Below are 18,134 nucleotides of genomic sequence, written 5' to 3'. Positions count from 1 at the left end.
CACTGTCATACAAGCAATGCGGCTTAAAGTTTCTTAACATCTTCCTGCTGCAGAGAGGTTTCTCTCCCAAATGCCTCGGCTTTCCTGTTTTCTTCCAAACTTGCAGTCTGCAGTCCATACAGTAGGTGTGCGATACAGGTTGGCGCAGATTTTAGCAAAGCACTATGGAGAAAAGGAGTTTGCCATCAGAAATCTTCCCCTCTCTTTTACTACTGTGGTGGTTAGGTAGGTGAGCCTTTGATCACAGCACCTGTGGCAGATAATGTGAAGAACAGAAATCAATAGCTAAAGGAAGGAGGGTCACTTGGTCCTTTTTTCTTTTTTTAGAATCTTATTTGTGCCACATGTAAATATGGGAGATTGTAGGGAAGAAGTTGGGGTACAGGAATTGTTTGCTGTTGCAAAGAGATGCCATTGGCAACTTCCTTTCCTGGCACCCCTCATGGGCTAAATTTGATTGATGCGAAGGCATGGTATGGAGGACACCTATCACAGACAAAGTAGAGAGTCTGCTCATAACACTTTCCTCAACTTTGTACTAGCTTTTGGATAAGGGAGAAAGGTTAGGCTGTACCGGTGGTTGAAAACTCTTAATGCGTACCTTGTATTAAGAGCAGAAAGTGAAATAGCACGTTTGTTCCAGTAGCCAAAAGAGTAGAAGAGGGGAGGGAAAAGAAAGTATTTTACGTTTAAGGGTTATTGGAAGAGAATAACTGTAAACCAAAGGCATGAAAATACAATTTTGGTCTATCAAGCAGATAGAAAATTCCATACTTTAAGTACCTTAACTGGGGTTTTTTGTTTGTTTTTTTTTAATGTAGAATTTATTCCAAGTTCCATCGGAGAAGAATGCAGGAGCTGACAGAGGTAGGGCTGCAGAACTTCTTTAACCTGTTCCTCATGCTGGCAATTGTTGCAGAGACAGAAGATATAGTGAGTCGAGTGTTGGATCTTTTGGATTTCATGACTCCGTCCTCCATCACTGTGTCTCAGAGAGCTCTCATCTGGAGAGGTCATTTTGCTTTCCTTTTAATTTATGTGGAGAAGAACATGGACATTAGTGTTCTAGCTGAGAAACTCTCAAATGCTTTCCGTGAGAAGGCAAAGGCGTTTTTAGTAACCAAAAATGACTACGCACAGAAACAAAATCTCTGGACTCTGCTTTCAACCTACATTGATGGTGTCCAAGAAGTGTTTGAGACCAGCTGCTACTTGAGCCTTTCTGAGGAAAAGTTGCTAAATGATGGCTTTACTATGCTACTGCCTGCTTGTCGAGGATCTGAACTGAGTATGGTCCTAAATTTTCTTCAGGTTGTTCTAGCCAGACTGCGGTAAGTTATTTAGTTAAATTGTGGATGTAGACTGGCATGTTGGTTTTGTGTTTTAGGGTTAAACTGTAGTTCATATTAATTTCTTACTGAAATAGAGTAAAAGGAAAGAGAAATCTCCAGAGGACTGTGAATATGTTGAATTTCAAAATCCACTAATATCTCACTGCATTTAGAATCTTGGAAATGTTTCCTTACCATTTTAGGATATTAAGTTTGACATCCCTGATATTTTGTTATGAATTAATGACTCTGTAGAAAGTCATCCAGTTGCCACCTTTCAGACAATACCGTCTTTCTTTTGGCACAGGAAATTTCAAAATTTTTATCTGTACTGAATTACTTAAGTTAGGGGAGGGGAGTTTTATGTTTGGAGTTTTTGGCTTTTTTTGTTTTGTTCAGTGAATCCAATCTATTTTTCAGACTCTTCATTCTATTTTTTCCTCTTTCACCAAGGTTGCAATCAAATATAACAGTTATAGAGATTTAAATACTTGTCTGGGGTTCGATAGGAAAGAAGGAAATCATATTTTACCACTTTAAAGCAGTTTTGCTTTGATGTACTAGTTCAGTTTTCAACATCCACAGTGCCCTTCAATAAGCATATTTTTGTCTACTGATGCCTTTGAGAAGTAGTCCTCCAGTTTGAAGCCCAAACTGCTTTTTTTTTAATAAGATATTAAGAGGCGGCTATTGATCTGCCATTACTTCAAATGTGTACAAGGCTGATATATGTGGAAAGAACTGTGGAAGAGTGCATAATAGGAATAGTGAGGCTTATATGCAAGATCTCTCTTTAACTAGGTTCTTTGTTATTGTCTAGTAGTTTGACTGCAGCTGTCAATAGCTTATAGATCCAAAGACAACTGTTTTTCAGGCAGTCTTTTGAAAAAAGATGAAGCGTGAAACTAAGTTTAGTTGATTTATTATTTATTATTTCACTGCAACTGAATGTATTTACTGGAATAAATTGGAGACTTCAAAAATACTGATATTTTCTCCATTAGCTAATACACAGCATTTATTGTGTTATTTTTAAAGATGAAATGGGGAGAAATTTGAGACTGGTGAAAAAGTTGCCTATTTCATAAGTTGGCATTATTTTAAAGCTTTCCAGAACCTGGGGGTTATGTGATCATCTCATAACAAGGAGGACATAGAAGTTCATTACAGACTTCTCAGGTCATCACAGACAAGGTACAGGGCGATATTCATACCTCTTCTTACAAAAAGCAGGTCTGCTGACATATGTGAATTACCAACAGGCTCAAATACTAATTGGTATGAAAGAGATTATTACAGCCTTGTTTTTAACAGTTATATCAGCTTTTGTATTTATACATTTGGTTACTGTTACCTTCCTGTTTATTCCATCTGCAGAGAAGCTTAATTCCTTAACAGTTATAAAATGCTTTGATCATCAGCTTGCGTGGAACAGGAGAATGTTACTGGTTCTCTCTCCTCTGTAGCCATACAAGTAAAACAACGCTAAAACCACTTTCTGGGTGCAAAAAATCTGGATGGCTTTGGGCCAAGCAGATGTTAAATTATTATTGCCTTAACTAGACTGATTAAGCCTTGGTCTGTCTGCAAACTCAGAAAAGGATGAAATGGTTTAATGCCGATCTCTCTCCTGTTTTTAAAATCCATGCATATATAAGATAGCAGGCCTTTCATAAATGTAATTTTTCTGTACACTGCACTCTAATAATTTTATAACTGTATGACAGGGAATTTACAGGTAGGAAGGAAGTGAGATCACTGATTAAAGAGCGAAGCAGCTCCCTCTAGGCTGTTAGGAAATAATAACTTCTTATGCCACTTTCTGCTAACCCCAGATGATGGCTCACAGGAGCATTCTTTATTGCTGATTAAGTAGCATTATGAAAATACTGACTTGGTAACATTAACTAAATGCCTCAGTATTGAAAGCTTAAAATGTCAAATAGTTTTAGCAGTCCCCTTTAACATATCTTGGATTGCTAGAATTGCATTCCAGGTTTCCCAGTTGCTTTTCTTTGAGAACATTGTAGAAATGGCAATCTTTTTCGTTTGCAGTGAGGTGTAGCCAAAAGCTCTTCTTTAATTATAGCTATTCATGCTGCTATGGTTAAGGGTCTATCAGCATTTCCATTATAAACCTTTATTTTCAAGGGTTTGTAGCATAGCAGTGAAAGCTTGCTCTGGGCTAAAACTTGGCATACCAAGGTTTTGAAAGTGCGCTTGTTTTCTTCCTTTCTTTTTTCTTAAAAGGCATCTGAAAGGAGACCCCCACCTTCACCATTTTTATACTACTGTGTTTCAAAATAACTCTTTCCAATTTTTTCCTATGGTTTTCTTGTCTGCTAGAAAAAGTACTGGTAGCGTTTGATTGTTGTATTTACCTATGCTTAGACTGTTTTAAATAAGCTTTTTTAACCACCTTTTTTATTATTATTACCATTATGATTATTTTGGTGTCTGTATATTTTAAATAGAACTATGACTTGGCAGGAGAACTCATTTTTATCAGTTTTTGATATGTGGTGAATGGATAATTGGAAACAAGATGCTACTTGCTGGCACTTCCAAGTATTTGATCTTCATAATGAGATTCAGTATGAAGTGTAAGATTGTATTTTGATACAGTCCTTTTAAAAAACATATATAAAATAAACAGTATATAATCAAGAAAATTCCCAAAATAAAAAGGCAAAGTATTTCCTTCCTATGTTTACTTGTAGCATTCAGCTTCTAGCTCAGATACATATTTTTCCTTTTCATTCTGTTTTTAAGCAGTGTTTTAGAATTCTGATTTTTTTTTCTTATTTAATGAAAGGGAAATGCAGGATGCTTGCCTGTGTGTGCTTTCATTTGTTCCGCATCTCTAGCACTACCTATCACATCTGAGTGCCTCATGACACAAAAAGAAATCCTAGGTTAATAAAAATACAGGCATTCAATGGATTTGACAGAACACGCTGTAAAAATGGACACACTCAGAAATCTGCTGAGTGCCTGGAAACAGTAGGTTCCAGCATTGCAATATGTTATTCTTAAAAGAAGAGCTTGAAACATGTTAAAATGTCTTTTATTGTAATCGGGTATTTCTCTGACATGAGCTTTCTCTCGTTATCACTATCCTGGCATTTTGGTTTTGTAGTGTATTAGCACTGAGTTACGCAGTTATAAAATGCAAGTACATGCCCGAGTGTAAAATCGCTGCTGTGCTCCAAACATCTTTGCTTAGTTTCAGGGAGACTTGCTACTGATTCCTATAGGAGAAATGAGAAGTACCACAAACCTAATAACATAATAGATGGTAATTTTATTTTGAAACCAGTTCTTGAGTATTTATGCCCATTTGTACTTTTCTGCCAGTATTGAACGACATTAAAAGTTATTGAGTATTTCAGCGCGTAAATTTCATAAACTCTACAAGAATACTAATCAGGTAAACCTGTCTCTAATTAAAAGTTACATTAATTGGGCCATGGATAACAGCAGAAATGGATGTTTCTGTCTGTTAAGAGTGTGTCTAGCCTTGAGGTTGTGAGAGAAATCATGATAGGAAAGGATTATCCAGTGTATCTTTGCTATGGAAATGTATAGTCATTTGTGGGTTTGGGGTTTTTTTTTGCCTTATACTTGCCATCAAAACAGCCTGTGGGAAGATTTCTGAGACCTACAGAAGCCTCTCTCCCCCTCTCTGTCACTGTGTAAGTCAGCAGATAAGCTCACAGGAGAATAGAAAGGTCCTCCCTCCTTCTTTCCATTCCCCTCAAGGGTTTTAGTGTTAGTCTTTGTAAAATGTGTTTTCTGACATGAACTTCTGAAAACTGTATCCAGAACAGTTTGGAAGAGCATGAGTCTTCTCTTACCTGTTCTGTGGGTATATCACCAGCTGTAACGCTCTCAGAAGCACGGCAACTCTGTGACTAAGCCACTGCAGAAGATCTTAATTTGGCTCTAAGATCTTTCAGGCTTAATGAATGACCATTAGAGAGTCATTAAAAGTTGCTATGAACTTTGTTTATGTGTGTGGAAAAAGGAAAGAAGTCCTTTCTTTTTGACTTCGCAACACAGATCTTATGCTTGCAGACCAAGTGTGCCTTGTTGTGCTAACTTAACCTATGGTTTAAAGTATTTTTAGTTTTGTTTTAAGTTCAGTTATTCCATTAATAAAACTGGTATAACGAGTGTAAAGAAAATCTAGTCTCCAAATGCTTTAGAGCGTGGGAAGCAAGCACTGCTTTAGAATATAGCAGCATTTTAAGAGGTTTGCTCTGACTAAATCCTTAAAAGTAATCTGTTACCATCTTCGGTGGAATACTGGACGTGTTCTTAGCTACAGTTGTTACCTTAAAGTGTGCTCTGGTAATTAAAACAAAAATTATTTTTCCTACTTTATGTGGGATTCGAGGTTTGTTTTCTTTTCAGGATTTTTTTTTTTTTCTAAAATAATATTTTATACCTTTGGCCATCGTATTCTGATCTTCAAAGATGACTAGGTAAAACTGATGTGTTTTGATTGTGTCCTCTGCTCTGAGAGTATTACTGTCATCAAATCATAGAATCGTTTAGCTTGGAAAAAAACTTTGAGATCATCAAGTTCAACTGTTAAGGAATTCCTATACGAAGGAATGAAATGAGATAGTGTGCACTGGAACTGTGTATCTAATACTTTGCTTATAGAAAGTTCCTGTGTGTATTTAACATTGGTTCAGATTTGCAAGAATATTCACTTCCACTTGTCACTGTCTGTTTTCTTGAATTGGTAGGCAGCCATGTGAAAGCTGAATAATTGATTAAAAACAATTTCATATTGGTGTTTAAGATTTAATATAGACCATCTGCCTTAGAAGGAGGGCAACAAATCTGGTGTCAGGGCTGGAAGGAATGTCCCATGAGGAGCAGCTGAGGACTTTGGGCTTGTCTAGTTTGGGAAAAAGGAGGCTGAGGGGTGACCTCACGGCTCTACAGCTTCCTGAGGAAGGGGAAGTGTAGAGGGAGATGCTGAGCTCTTGTCCCTGATACCCAGTGGCAGGACCTGTGGGAATGGTTCAAAGCTGCACCAGGGAAGGTTTAGACTTGACATTAGGAAGCATTTCTTTACTGAGGGGGTGGTGTGACACTGGAACAGGCTTCCTAGGAGGTGCACTAAGCCTGTCAGTATTTGAGGCATTTGGACATTGTCTTTAAGAATTTGCTTTACCTTTTGGTCAGCCCTGAACTGCTCAGGCAGTTGGACTAGATGATCATTGTAGGTCCCTTCCAACTGAAAAATTCTGTTCTATTTTAGAATCACCTCAAAACCAAACTGAAATAACAGAAGCTGTCAAAGGACCTTCTGATTGTTGATGCCCATTGGTAGGCACCCAAAGCTAAAGAAACTCAAGTCTAGTACTCGGACATCAATCATGAAGATGCACAGCTCTGTCCCCTGCACTACAGGTTAAAACACTTCTCTGTGTTTCATCCATTGTGTCCATTTTATCTACCAGAATTTAATCCACATAAGCTTTCTGTGGCCTACCTGACAGCAGTACAAGACTTTCTGTTGTGAAGGAGTAAATCCACCCATAAAAGAGAGTCAAATCATCCAGGTGTCCTGAGAGCCTGCTGCTTGGGACCCTGCAGTTGTTTAGAGAAACACGTGCTCCCTGAAGGCTGTAAAGTGCACATTTGTTTTCTGATGGATGCAACTCACTTTTGAAACTGTTTTTCCCAAATTAACTTTCCTCTGTTTCCTTCTCTTTATTCTTCACACAAGGTATGAGACTAGCTTTTCATATGGAGTATTTTTTTGTTGTGGCTGTTAAACAAAGAAATACTTTTGCCAATAAAACCATTATATGCAAGTAGCCTTCTAATCTCTTAATTTTGATTGTTTCTTCGTTACCTTACAAGATATCCTAAAGAGAGAAGAAATATATATCTCTTGTCAGATTTAAGGCTTATTTAAAATGAACAGAAAGCTGAAGCAATTTTCTTTATTCCATTTCAGTCTCCTAAGGCCTATTTCCCCCTGGTGAGCTCATAGCAACAGGGGGGTTTAAGGGAATTCAGCTTTCTGCAAATTAATGTCTCACATCATGAAAATTCAGGACTTTTTTTTTCTATATCTTGAAAAAGTAATACAGTGAGTGCGAGTATTATTTCTTGCCAGCGGGTGGAAGATGAATGATTTTGTCACAGTTTTACTGCTTGATGAGCAGTGTCCTGAGGGTCAGGCTTAAGTCTGTGTCACTATGCTGCTCATTACTCTTGAGCTAAATAAGGGCTGATTGGATCTAAATTGCCTAGCACATGGGCTGCAGATGAGCTCAGTGAGTAGGGGATGACCTGCTATTCAGGCTGGGAGTAACCCCGGTGTGCAAATGCTGCATTAGAACACCGTGGGAGAATGAGAGGCTACCGACCGCTGCCAGCAAAAGAAATCGAAATGTAAAAACTCTTTGATGCTGCAATGTTAGAATTTGAAATGTAGGAAGTGACAGGTTGATGGTACTTATCAGCTTTGGCTGGATTAGAGAACAGTGTCATCTTGCTTATATAATGACAGAAGAATGAAGCTAGCTCCCAACCACTTTGCTGTGCAGAGCTGCTGCTGTCAGAGTCAATGCTGCCTCCTACTGACAGTCTGCGCAGAAGGATGGAGAAAGCAGATGGATTGCCGGCTCTGGACGACATACTCGGGCTCTCCAGCATGCCAGTGTACACTCTGTGCCTCTGCCCGCCTATTCCTGTATGTTTCTGGTCTCTTCTCGTGGCAGAGAATTGCAAACCTGGTTGATAAAATAGCACGTGTACATTCTGGGACAAGAGTGAGCCACTGCTGTCTTCAAGAACAGTTAGAAGTCATCTACATGCACCGAACTATACAAGTGTGTCTGCTTCACGCAAAGTATTTCTCATTGTAATCTGCTCTCCATTGCTAGCCCCTGTGAAAGGAGGTGATCTCTGGAGAGGGGAATTAATTTGTGCCTGTGTGTTTTAAAGAAAGTTAATCTTTAAAAAGGAGAAAAGAAATCTGAATGAACTCAGGGGAGAATCCTTCTGCTAACTGAACACATGAGTATACTTGTCTTAATAGAGGAAGATGAAAAGCAAGCAAATCGCCTGCCAGGTGCTGAACGCAACACTGATTGTAGTAGTTTGTGCAGTTCTGAAAGATTCAGTTCATTGGTTCAGTAGAACAAGCTTTTGGGTTGTGTTCCCCCCACCTCCATCACTGGTGCTTTGGAAACTGAGTAATGGCTGCAGTGATGATAAATAGCCACTTGCTTCGTTTTTTTCCAAATTTGTTTCAGATTTTATTACTAACAGCTGTAACCTCCCAGTGTCAGTCAGCTTCTGTTACTACTAACTTATGGGACTACCTCACCAGCAAAAGCAGTTTGGTTCTCTCATGAAACCAGTGACTAAAGAGGAAGGGATGAATCCAAATACATTCTGTGTTTTCTGTTTATTGTTTTCTATTTTTCTGTTTTCTGGGTATATACTATTTGATTCTTCTTCCCCTGGGATGCTTTTGCTCATGATGAAATGTCTTCTGGGACATAAAATAACTTGTAGTTTACTTGTTTCTGGGTATCGTAATAAAAAAGGAAGAGAAAAGAAAACAGCAGGCTTACAAGTGCAGTTTGCTGTAAAATGGTGTGAGTCTATGGGAATGAGAGAGAAAATTTTCATAAAACCTGTAATTAGTGTAAGGCTTCAGTGTTGCTTGTATTATCTTTGTATGAGGAGTGCTTAATGGTATCACTTGACTGAAAATAAGGAGCTGTTCAGCACAACTAGTTGTAGTAGATGAAAATGAGTTACAGGTTTGTATGTGAACAAAAATTACAGGGTGTTCCAATGGAAAGCAGAATGAGAATTTGGAATTGCTTTGATATTTTGAAAAAAAAATCATCAGCAAGAGGAAAGAGGGAAGGCCAGGTACTGAAACTGAGAAAGAGCAATGCTAATACAACCTATGGAATGCTTGGTGTGGCAGCTGTATTGTCAGAGTATGGGGAGGTAGTATGCTCCGTGAGATGAGAGAAACAAAGGAGATATCCACATCTGGGGTTGGTTAGTGAGGTGGCTACCGTGGCTGCTGCTCTTGCTTGTAGACTTTGCTGCCTGCTCAGCACAAATGGCTGCAAGGTCCCATATTGTTCCTGCACTAGCAGTTTCTGCCTGGTGTAGGGCGGAAAACCAAAACTGATTGTGAATGGTAGTTCAGATGGATTCCCCTGTACCTTAAAAAGGGAGGGGCGGGGTAGGAATGGTACTTACGTTTTTACCTCTATTTACACAGATATTTATTGACATCAATAAGATCATAGTCTTATTTACATCAGTAAGACCATAGTGGCTGTAAGAAAATTTGAAATTTGATTGAAATCCGTCTATTGGATAATAGTACTTTTTGCTGATGCACACAGCCTTTATGAAATCAGGAAGCAGGACTTAATGTGACTCTGCTTAAGTGAAAATAAATACATTTAAGTATCATTGTGGGGTGTGTTAATAAAACGTCTGCTTATTCTGTCTTTAGCTGTAGTTCTGTATGGAGTCCTGGACATGTCGCTTTACAAAACGTTTATGAATAAATTAAAAATTTGAGAGAGTCACAGAAATGGATGATTAAAGTAGGAAGTTTGTAGAAATTTGATGGAGCTGAATTTAGCTAGGAAAGGTTGAGGGGAGACATGCTAGGAGTTATGCAGTATGTAAAAGGGCGTTGCAAAGATGACAGGTTGCCTGTGTTCTCTATGCCAGTGAAAAAGGAATTGGCTTAATTTGGGGCACAAGTTTAGTGTGGTTATTTAGAGTAGGCTGCAAATGTCAACACTGGCAGGCCGCAATACAGAGCTATGGAACTGAATTTAATTTTTTTACCTTTTTAGACAATGCATTGGACAAACATTTGCCGGAGGGTGGTCTTGGTAAGCTTGCTAGAACTGCTGAGGTGAACTCCCTGAATGACTCCTGAGATGCTGCCCAGCTCTTCTCATACGTTTCTGTAATTTAATATCAATGAGTGCTCGATATGACTGGTGATTAATTAGTAAGGATGCTTCCTAAACTGTATTCTGTGCTTTTCCTTACAGAACAAAACCTCAGTGAAATCAGAAGGTAAAGAAACCAACCCTGAAATTGTAATCTGCCATAAAATTTACCTTTGGAAATCTGTGTAATTAATTTTGATTTGTAGTATCCACATTCCTTTTAATTTCACCTTTCTATTGGGGGTATTGGGGGGGGGGGAAGTTGAACATGTTTAGTGCTTCTGTATCCTACTAGTTCTTGGGATTTCTGAGGTGGACACATGAGGGTGGATCGTACTGTATGCATGGCACAACAGCCTTGCTGAAGAGGGTGCCGAGTTTTTGCTGGTTTTGTATTTAAGTCTTGAAATCTGTCTAGAAAACTACTTTGAAAATGCTTTTTTAGGCATTTTCTAAAGGAAGCTAATTGATACAGGGCATGTATGTGTGTGTTGTTTTATTTGGCTTGGAGCAAATCCAAGTGCCCTTAATTGCCAATGCCTAAATGCTCCAGCTTGCTTTCTAGTGGTACTAAACCAGGGACAGTGAAAATGTGCCTAATGTGAAATGAGCCTGAAATAGTATGCCACTATCCTCTCTAAAAACAAAATGAAAAGTGTCGAGCATGCTCTGCAACATGTACATCTTGTGGGTGTCCCTTCCTGAGGTTAACTGGGAGGAGCAGGTGGGGCAAGGTAAAAGCAGCTTGTGGTTTACTTAGTTCTCTGATAAGCTGAAGGTACTGTCAGTTCTCTCTTTTTCACAACTGGAAGGCCCTGTTTATCTCTAATAGGGGTTAATTAAAGCCTTAGGGCAATGCTGAGACCCTGCCAATGGCTGGAAGGTACAGACATAATCAAGGCTGCAGCCCCTCACTGTAGGGAAGGAAGAGGTAACTGTGGGCTTGTCGTGGGCTCTGATAACACAGCTGTGCTAATTCTTTCTGAAAATACATGAGTGAACTTTTTTTTTTGTCAAATAGTTCTGTTCATTTATTAATTACTGGCTCATATCAAAGAGTTGTATGAAGTTGGTTTAATGTGTGTGGTTGCAAATCCACGTTAAGAAACAGAAGCCTTTTGGTTCTCTATATGGTAATGCAGGGACTACACACAGGCAGGCACGGCAGCCATTATGCACGCAGCAGGAGTGTTGCTGCAGCTGGGAATGTGTGGCATCTTTTATTGAGGGGTAGAAGAAGGGAGAAACAGGCAAGTACATATGTGTTTGCCAGGATAATGAAGTTTTCTTCTATAGCTTTTTGCAGTCTTGTTTTCTGTACAAAAAGTCAACCATGAGAGTAAAAGCAAATATTTTCGTTGGCATTCTTTTGTTTTCCTGGACAGAAATAAGTTGATTCAAATGCACTGCTGATGTGCATTTGAAAATACTTCAGTAAGTGTTCCAGGTATCTGCCTAAAATATTTTAAAGCTGCTAAAGATTTGCGTCCAGGGAATTCCTCCAATTCACACCACACTTTTATTCAAGGCTATTACACAACGGCCTGATTTGGCGAGGAAATGCTGTGTGCATACTTGCTCAGTGTGCTACACTTACATGGAGTTGTGCATTAGGTGTAAGGGTGACATAAGAAAGTAAAGCACTGTGATCATCTCTTAAATAATAATTAACTATAGCACGACCATGATTATCCTAATGTCATAGGGAGAGTGAATATATTCAGGCAATCAAGGGATTTTACAATGTAATTATTAGACATTGGGGAGATGTGACCCTGTTTAGGGTAACAGGGAGCTATGGTTAATTGATGTTAAGATAATCAAACTTACTGTTTTATTATTCTGGGACCCTAGGCTTTGTAACAAAATGTGTGTGTGTGCTTAGAAAAAAGAAACCTCAAACATATGAAAACAGAAGCCTAAATGTGAACCTTGAGGTTTTGCTTGCATTACCTTGCTGTACAGAATTATTGCTATGATTATAAATGTTGAGAAATCATTTATATTGTCTGTAAATCATACCCATTTTACACCACAGTGAAAATTCAATACGTTTCGATTCTGAGTATTTTGTAAAAGTATCTGTTTTCCTAGGACATCAAAAATGACTAGTTTTTTCGAAGTCAAACTCAAAAATTGAAGGTGTTTTTTCCTGCAGCCAAGAATTTTTTGTTGTTTTCTTTCTGGAAAGAAAACCTTTGATAGGTGTACAGTCTGAGCATTATGACAGAAAATACACTTGATGCAGTCCCCCTTGAGCTTCATTGTCTTGTCCAAGTTTAGAACATGAGGACATAAAACAGAATTTCATTTCATTAGAGTTCATTATGAAAGGGTTTCCACTGCACTGCTGTGATACTGAACCTCTGGAATTTCTAATAACTCAACTTGCCCTCTGGAAGATTTGAAGATTAAGTATAGCACTGGTACTGTCTCTTACTGAAAGTTTTGTTTTTTTTTCCTTGCTCTATTTTTCTTTCTTTCTCTGCTCCGCGCCTCCCCCCCCCCTTCTTTTCTTGAAACAGAGTAATTTCTGAAAACTCTTCAGCAATCCTATCTTCATGTAAATTAATACTGTAAATTGTGCTGCTAGTGAGGGTGGAGGGAGTAGTATGAGTGGGTGGGGGGAGAAAAGAATTAAAATCATTCCAATAAATGGTTTAATTTATGCCTCAGCAGTTAAGCATGCTCCTGGTTAACAGAAATACCCTTCAGCTACACAGGATTTGGGAGGGTTGGAGGGCATTCATTTGCACATAAATAGCCATTAACTGATAAATTCCCAGAGGTCTCCTGTTGCATGCTAGTGGTTCTGACCTACTTAGCTAGCTTAAATTTGTTTTACAGAATTATTATAATTCCATCCTTGGTACTTAAACTTTGTGATTAATGCATGCCTCACAATACAATTAAAGTATAATTACACAGTTTTACAGTTTGCTATCATGTGTTATTATTATTACAAAGAGCTGGATTTTGCAAATATTAGAAGAATTAGGGTTCTGATACCCATCACTTTGCTGTTATTAAGTGATTATGTTAAATGGGACCCCTTTATGTCTGAAGAATGAAGTGGAGAGAGGGGAATCATTAACTAAAACATCAGATGGTTTCTAAGTGATTGAGGATGAGATGTATGGTGGGGTTTTTTTACACATCTGTAGAGAATAGGTGCAAATACTTTTTGTTCATCTTTGCCAGCTGCCTATGACATGCTCTAGCTCATCTATGCTTTAGGGCTTAAAAAAAGTTTCATACTAAATATCTTATCTCTGTAATCTGTTAAAAATCATTTCCATGTGTTAAACACCTGATTTTATTATACTTCACTGAAGCTTTTTATCACAGGGACAGCTTTTTTTCCTACTCTTATTAAAAACATTAACAGCCAGATACAGAGGTCATATACCTCTGTGTAGCATAGGTTAGGACGTGCGTGCAAAGGCGGTACAGATCTTTCTCTTGCACTCTGTAAACTCAGAGGAGTTCTCTGTGAGGGTTCCTCTGTCTTTTTTTCAGTTTGTGTGCATGAATGTATCGTATATTTATACTGGCTGGAAATAACAGTAAGTCACAAACACTGCTATTTTTACCTTATTTGTAAGGGTTACCTGGTCTCCTCTATTTTTCTGGCCAAGCTTAGCTCTGTGGCTACTGTTCATTCTTCGAGCAGTGATCCAAGAATCACTGACATCTCTTGTATGTGACCAAAAATAACTGCTATGCCACATAATTCTTCTTAAATCCTTTTTTTTTTTTTTTTTTCCGTCCCGCTTTGCACCTGCACTGGAAAACTTAGGTCTTTAAATGTACAATTAATACAATTAGTAAATCAAAGGACTGAAAAATATTTTTTAATACTATTTCCCTATTCCAATATAAGTTACATATTTTACTTTCTTTATCGGTGAATATGTTAGATTGCAGTTTTCACTGGTGTGAAATGGAGCGGTTGACACATTTTCTGAATTACACTTGCTATTCTTCTAAAGCTTTTAAGGTTACGCTATGACTTTTTTTTTGTAGTTACAGTTGCACGGTGGAAACTCCAAATGGCATACAGAAATCAAATGTTGCACCCTCAAGTCTTACTTGATCCACTCTCTTGGATTACATTTTTGCTTAGTTTAAGAAGACCTGTTGCTTTTGTGGTTTTACGTTTTTTTCTAAGCTGTGCTATTCATTTCTTTAACAATGAAAATATATCTTATTTTTAATTCCAAAGAACACAAAGAGTAAAAGGCAAATAGAAATCTTTTTCTTAGAATGACTCCTTTCACATCTGTAATTTTAGTCTGTATTTATGCTACTACAATGATATAATCTCTGTTTTCACTATTATCATTTGCTGTCATTGAGCTCAGAAAACATTGGTCATTATTACTGATGCATGGAAGCATGTGAGCAGGTAGCCAGTAATTATGCTTGGAAGAATTTACTTTATTTCAGGGCTTCCTACTTGAATATTCGTGAAATGACTTTATTTCCAGTCTTTAAAAAAAATACTGCGTTGAAGTGATTTAAATCATTTTCATGTGGCAAAGCAAAAATGCAGAGGCACATTACCAGAAAGAAATGGTCAGCAATAAGAGCTGTTTTGCAAAGTTGGCATGCAACAACTACCACACGATGTGGAGAAAACAGTTATCCTGTAATAATAAGACTAATGAATTCAGAAATCCATTGATTGAACTGGCTCTGGGTAGATTATGTGCAGGCTTGCTTCAAGGAGAGGAATTTATGAAATGTTTGCCGCATCCAGCAAGCACTACTGCTATAATACAGCTGCCTCCTCAGTGGTTTGCTTTGATCCTGTGGAATGAAAGGACAGGAGGATCAGCTCAGGTCTAAATGAGATTACAGCTGGTTCGGCAGCTTATCTGGTCTAATGCCAACTAGTGTGGCTTTGCACGTCCTAAGGGGTTTACAACAGAAACTGTTTATTGAGTATCATCGGTTTACTCAACACAAGCAGGCTAATCCTTCCCAGCCTCAGCATGTTGTAGGATTGTGCATGAGCCAACCCAAAAGCTGGTGTAGCCAGGGCCTCCAGAGCCCTTTGTCTCGCTTCATATTGATTTTTTTTTACCTGTGTTAAAGACAGTAAAAAATAAAACCAATAACCAGCCCTATTGTGAGCAAAAGGTTAATCTGACCTAAAAATTTTACAAAAGCATCTTTTAACCCTAGAAGGGATGGAGGCCTTTTTCTGACTTTTCACTGAAGGGATTTTCTAGTTTAAGATTTTTGAAGAGCAAAATAGGAAAAACAGCTTAAACATTTAAGTCTGTGTGTCTTGCAAGGTCTTTGAATTCTTTCAGCAGGTGCATAGAAATATTTAAACAGTTAATTCTGACATTATTAGCTATGTGTCACCTATCTGTGGTAGGTGTTACTGTGTAGCAAGGACATGACATGCTAAAGGTAGGCAGAGAAGTAGGAGCTGGTGGGTGTCCCAGGGGTCATGCTGATTTTTCACGATAGTGCTTTTTATGTAAAATCTTCAGCAAATGCCTTTATCAACTGATTTCTAGCCCCCCCCCCCCAAAAAAAAAACCCAAACCAAAACAAACCCAAACACCAAAAAACCCCAAACCAACCAAAACCAAAAAACCCCACCAAACAATGCCCCCCACCCAACCCCCCCCCCCAAAAACCAAAAAAACAACCCTCCCCAAAAAACAACATCCAACCCAAAATTAAATAGGTGAGTGCATCTTAAGGAATTCAAAAGAAGTATCAAATAGAATGTTTTAAACAATTATGTGCTGCAAGTTTTTAAACAATATCCCTTTCTGGTTTGATACAAAATACAACAGAATATTAGATATCATAATATTGTTGAGCATGTTTCCTGTCTGAGGCAAGTCTTTTTTGGACGACATTGCAGTGTATGTCAGATTATTATAAATCGCATTTTTTTTTTATAGTATAGAGAAAAAATATATTAAACTCTAGGAAGCCTTGCAGAGTAGTAGTAATACATTTGCACTGAAAAGAAACACAGTAAGTTATTGAATTTGCATTGTTGGAATTGTGAAGGAATTGATTAGGTACCTGTATTTATATACTGTGCATATTATTGGGAGTGGTTAAATCGGTTCTGCGGTGATGCAGGGCAGAGCATCTGGTGACACACCTATCTGTCCCTGCCTACATATGGCAGACTTAAATTGAACTGTTTTGAAGACTGTTGAACACTATCCAAAAGAAAACAGGGCAGTAACTTGAGAAATTACAAGTGGCTGTTTTGTTTACTTCACCTAATTGGAATGAATGTCTATTTCAAGCTACATGTAAAGCAAAGAGGTTACCATGGATACCATGGAGGTACTATGAGTGTTGTTTGGGGAAATTGCTAATAACGATGTTTAAGAGAAATAAGAACTTTACTAATACTTAAGCCTAATGAACAAGATGTGTACAAATTTAAAATACAGTATTTATCTAGTCACTTGTATTTGATCAAATCTGATCTTAAAAGCAGTAGGTTGCTCTCGTGTACTATTACACTTCTAGCACAATCGGAGATAAAAGCTATTGTTGCTGATTGCTTAAAGTCTCTTTGTTCAATCATCTGAACAGTGCAAATCAAAGCATTTTGTCAGACTGTGAGAAGTTTAGCCTGGATAATGCTTCCCACATACGCCGGTCACCAAATAAATTATGTGCACAGTTTTACAGCCTAGCTAGTGCTAGAAGTTAAATGGATGGCCAGTGGTAGAACTCATAAAACATTTTCCTGTTAACACAACCAGGCAGAATTGACATTGTTGATGGTAGCTTTCATCTAATAAACTATCAGTTCTAACAGTGATTTTTTACTGTGTTTCAGAGGGGATGATGATAAAAGTTTAGCAAGCCTACCATTCTTCCTGGATGACAGAAAATTAGCTCTACTGTCTGTATTACCAAATGTTGGGAACATTGTTAGTAAGGGATGTTTCATACCCAAAGTAATCTCCTTCGCTAAAAAGATGTATTACACAAACAGTATCCTTTAACACAACAGATAACTCTGTAAAGAACAAAATTGATTTTTCAGGAAGGAAATAAAATACTTCGTTTTGGAATTTGGAAACAAGTTCTTTATATTGAGTACAAGTTTGCCTGCCTTCCAAAAGCTGTTTTCTCTCTTGGAGAGAAAGATTTTCCTAAACCACTTACAGTATATGACTCCCAGCAGGTTTCTAGAGGGTATCCATATGCATATAGGTTTTGATTTTCTGCAAGGGCAGGTAGAGGAGCTGAAGCAAGAGAGCGTAATATTTTAAAAAGGCTTTATTTGAATTACAGTTCCTCTCTCTGTTACAGTCTTGTTTTAAATTAAGAGAAAGCAGAAAACTTGAAAGTATTTTCTCAGGCTTCCTGCCTGAAAATGGCATAATAATAACAACAAAGTCTTACACGTGTAATGGTAAGACAGGTCAGTTACTGGAAATTACATTCAGAATGTCTGAAGAGATAACTGCGGTTAGCAGTACTTCTCTTTTGTTTGTTTTCAGAACTTGCTGTTTATATTTTGATAATGTTCCTTTACTGCCCCTCAGGACTTTGTGTGGTTATCCTTTTAGAGTCCATTTCATCTCCTGATCAGATCAGGAAATTTCAGCTGAGATGACACCAACTCAACATTTGAATTTCTGCAGCCAGAATGACTATTTTACTGGTTTCTCTCTGTCTTCTTGGTACTTAAGTCTGGATTAGAACATGCTCAATGAGAGGAACTCTATTTCTAAAGCTGTGCTAGATAAAGGAAAAATATTTGAGAGGTGTGGTGAAGTTGATCTCATTACATTTCTTTCAAGCAATTTGCCAAACTTTT

The 18,134-nt window shown here is 38.0% G+C and overlaps 1 protein-coding gene across 3 annotated transcripts in view; it reads left to right on the top strand.

The window, feature by feature from the left end:
• MMS22L (MMS22 like, DNA repair protein) overlaps nt 1-18,134 on the top strand; it is a 92,645-nt gene that overhangs the window by 31,895 nt on the left and 42,616 nt on the right. For all 3 annotated transcript variants that reach the window (XM_037392324.1, XM_037392326.1, XM_037392325.1), the window contains exon 14: nt 822-1,331. In XM_037392324.1, coding sequence (XP_037248221.1) covers nt 822-1,331 — 510 coding nt within the window. The remainder of the gene's footprint in view (nt 1-821; nt 1,332-18,134) is intronic.

The sequence above is a fragment of the Falco rusticolus genome, chromosome 6 (genome assembly GCF_015220075.1).
Source record: "Falco rusticolus isolate bFalRus1 chromosome 6, bFalRus1.pri, whole genome shotgun sequence".
Lineage (NCBI taxonomy): Eukaryota > Metazoa > Chordata > Aves > Falconiformes > Falconidae > Falco > Falco rusticolus.
The sequence above is the reverse complement of the archived record's forward strand: the minus strand, read 5'-3'. Positions and strand labels throughout refer to the sequence as shown.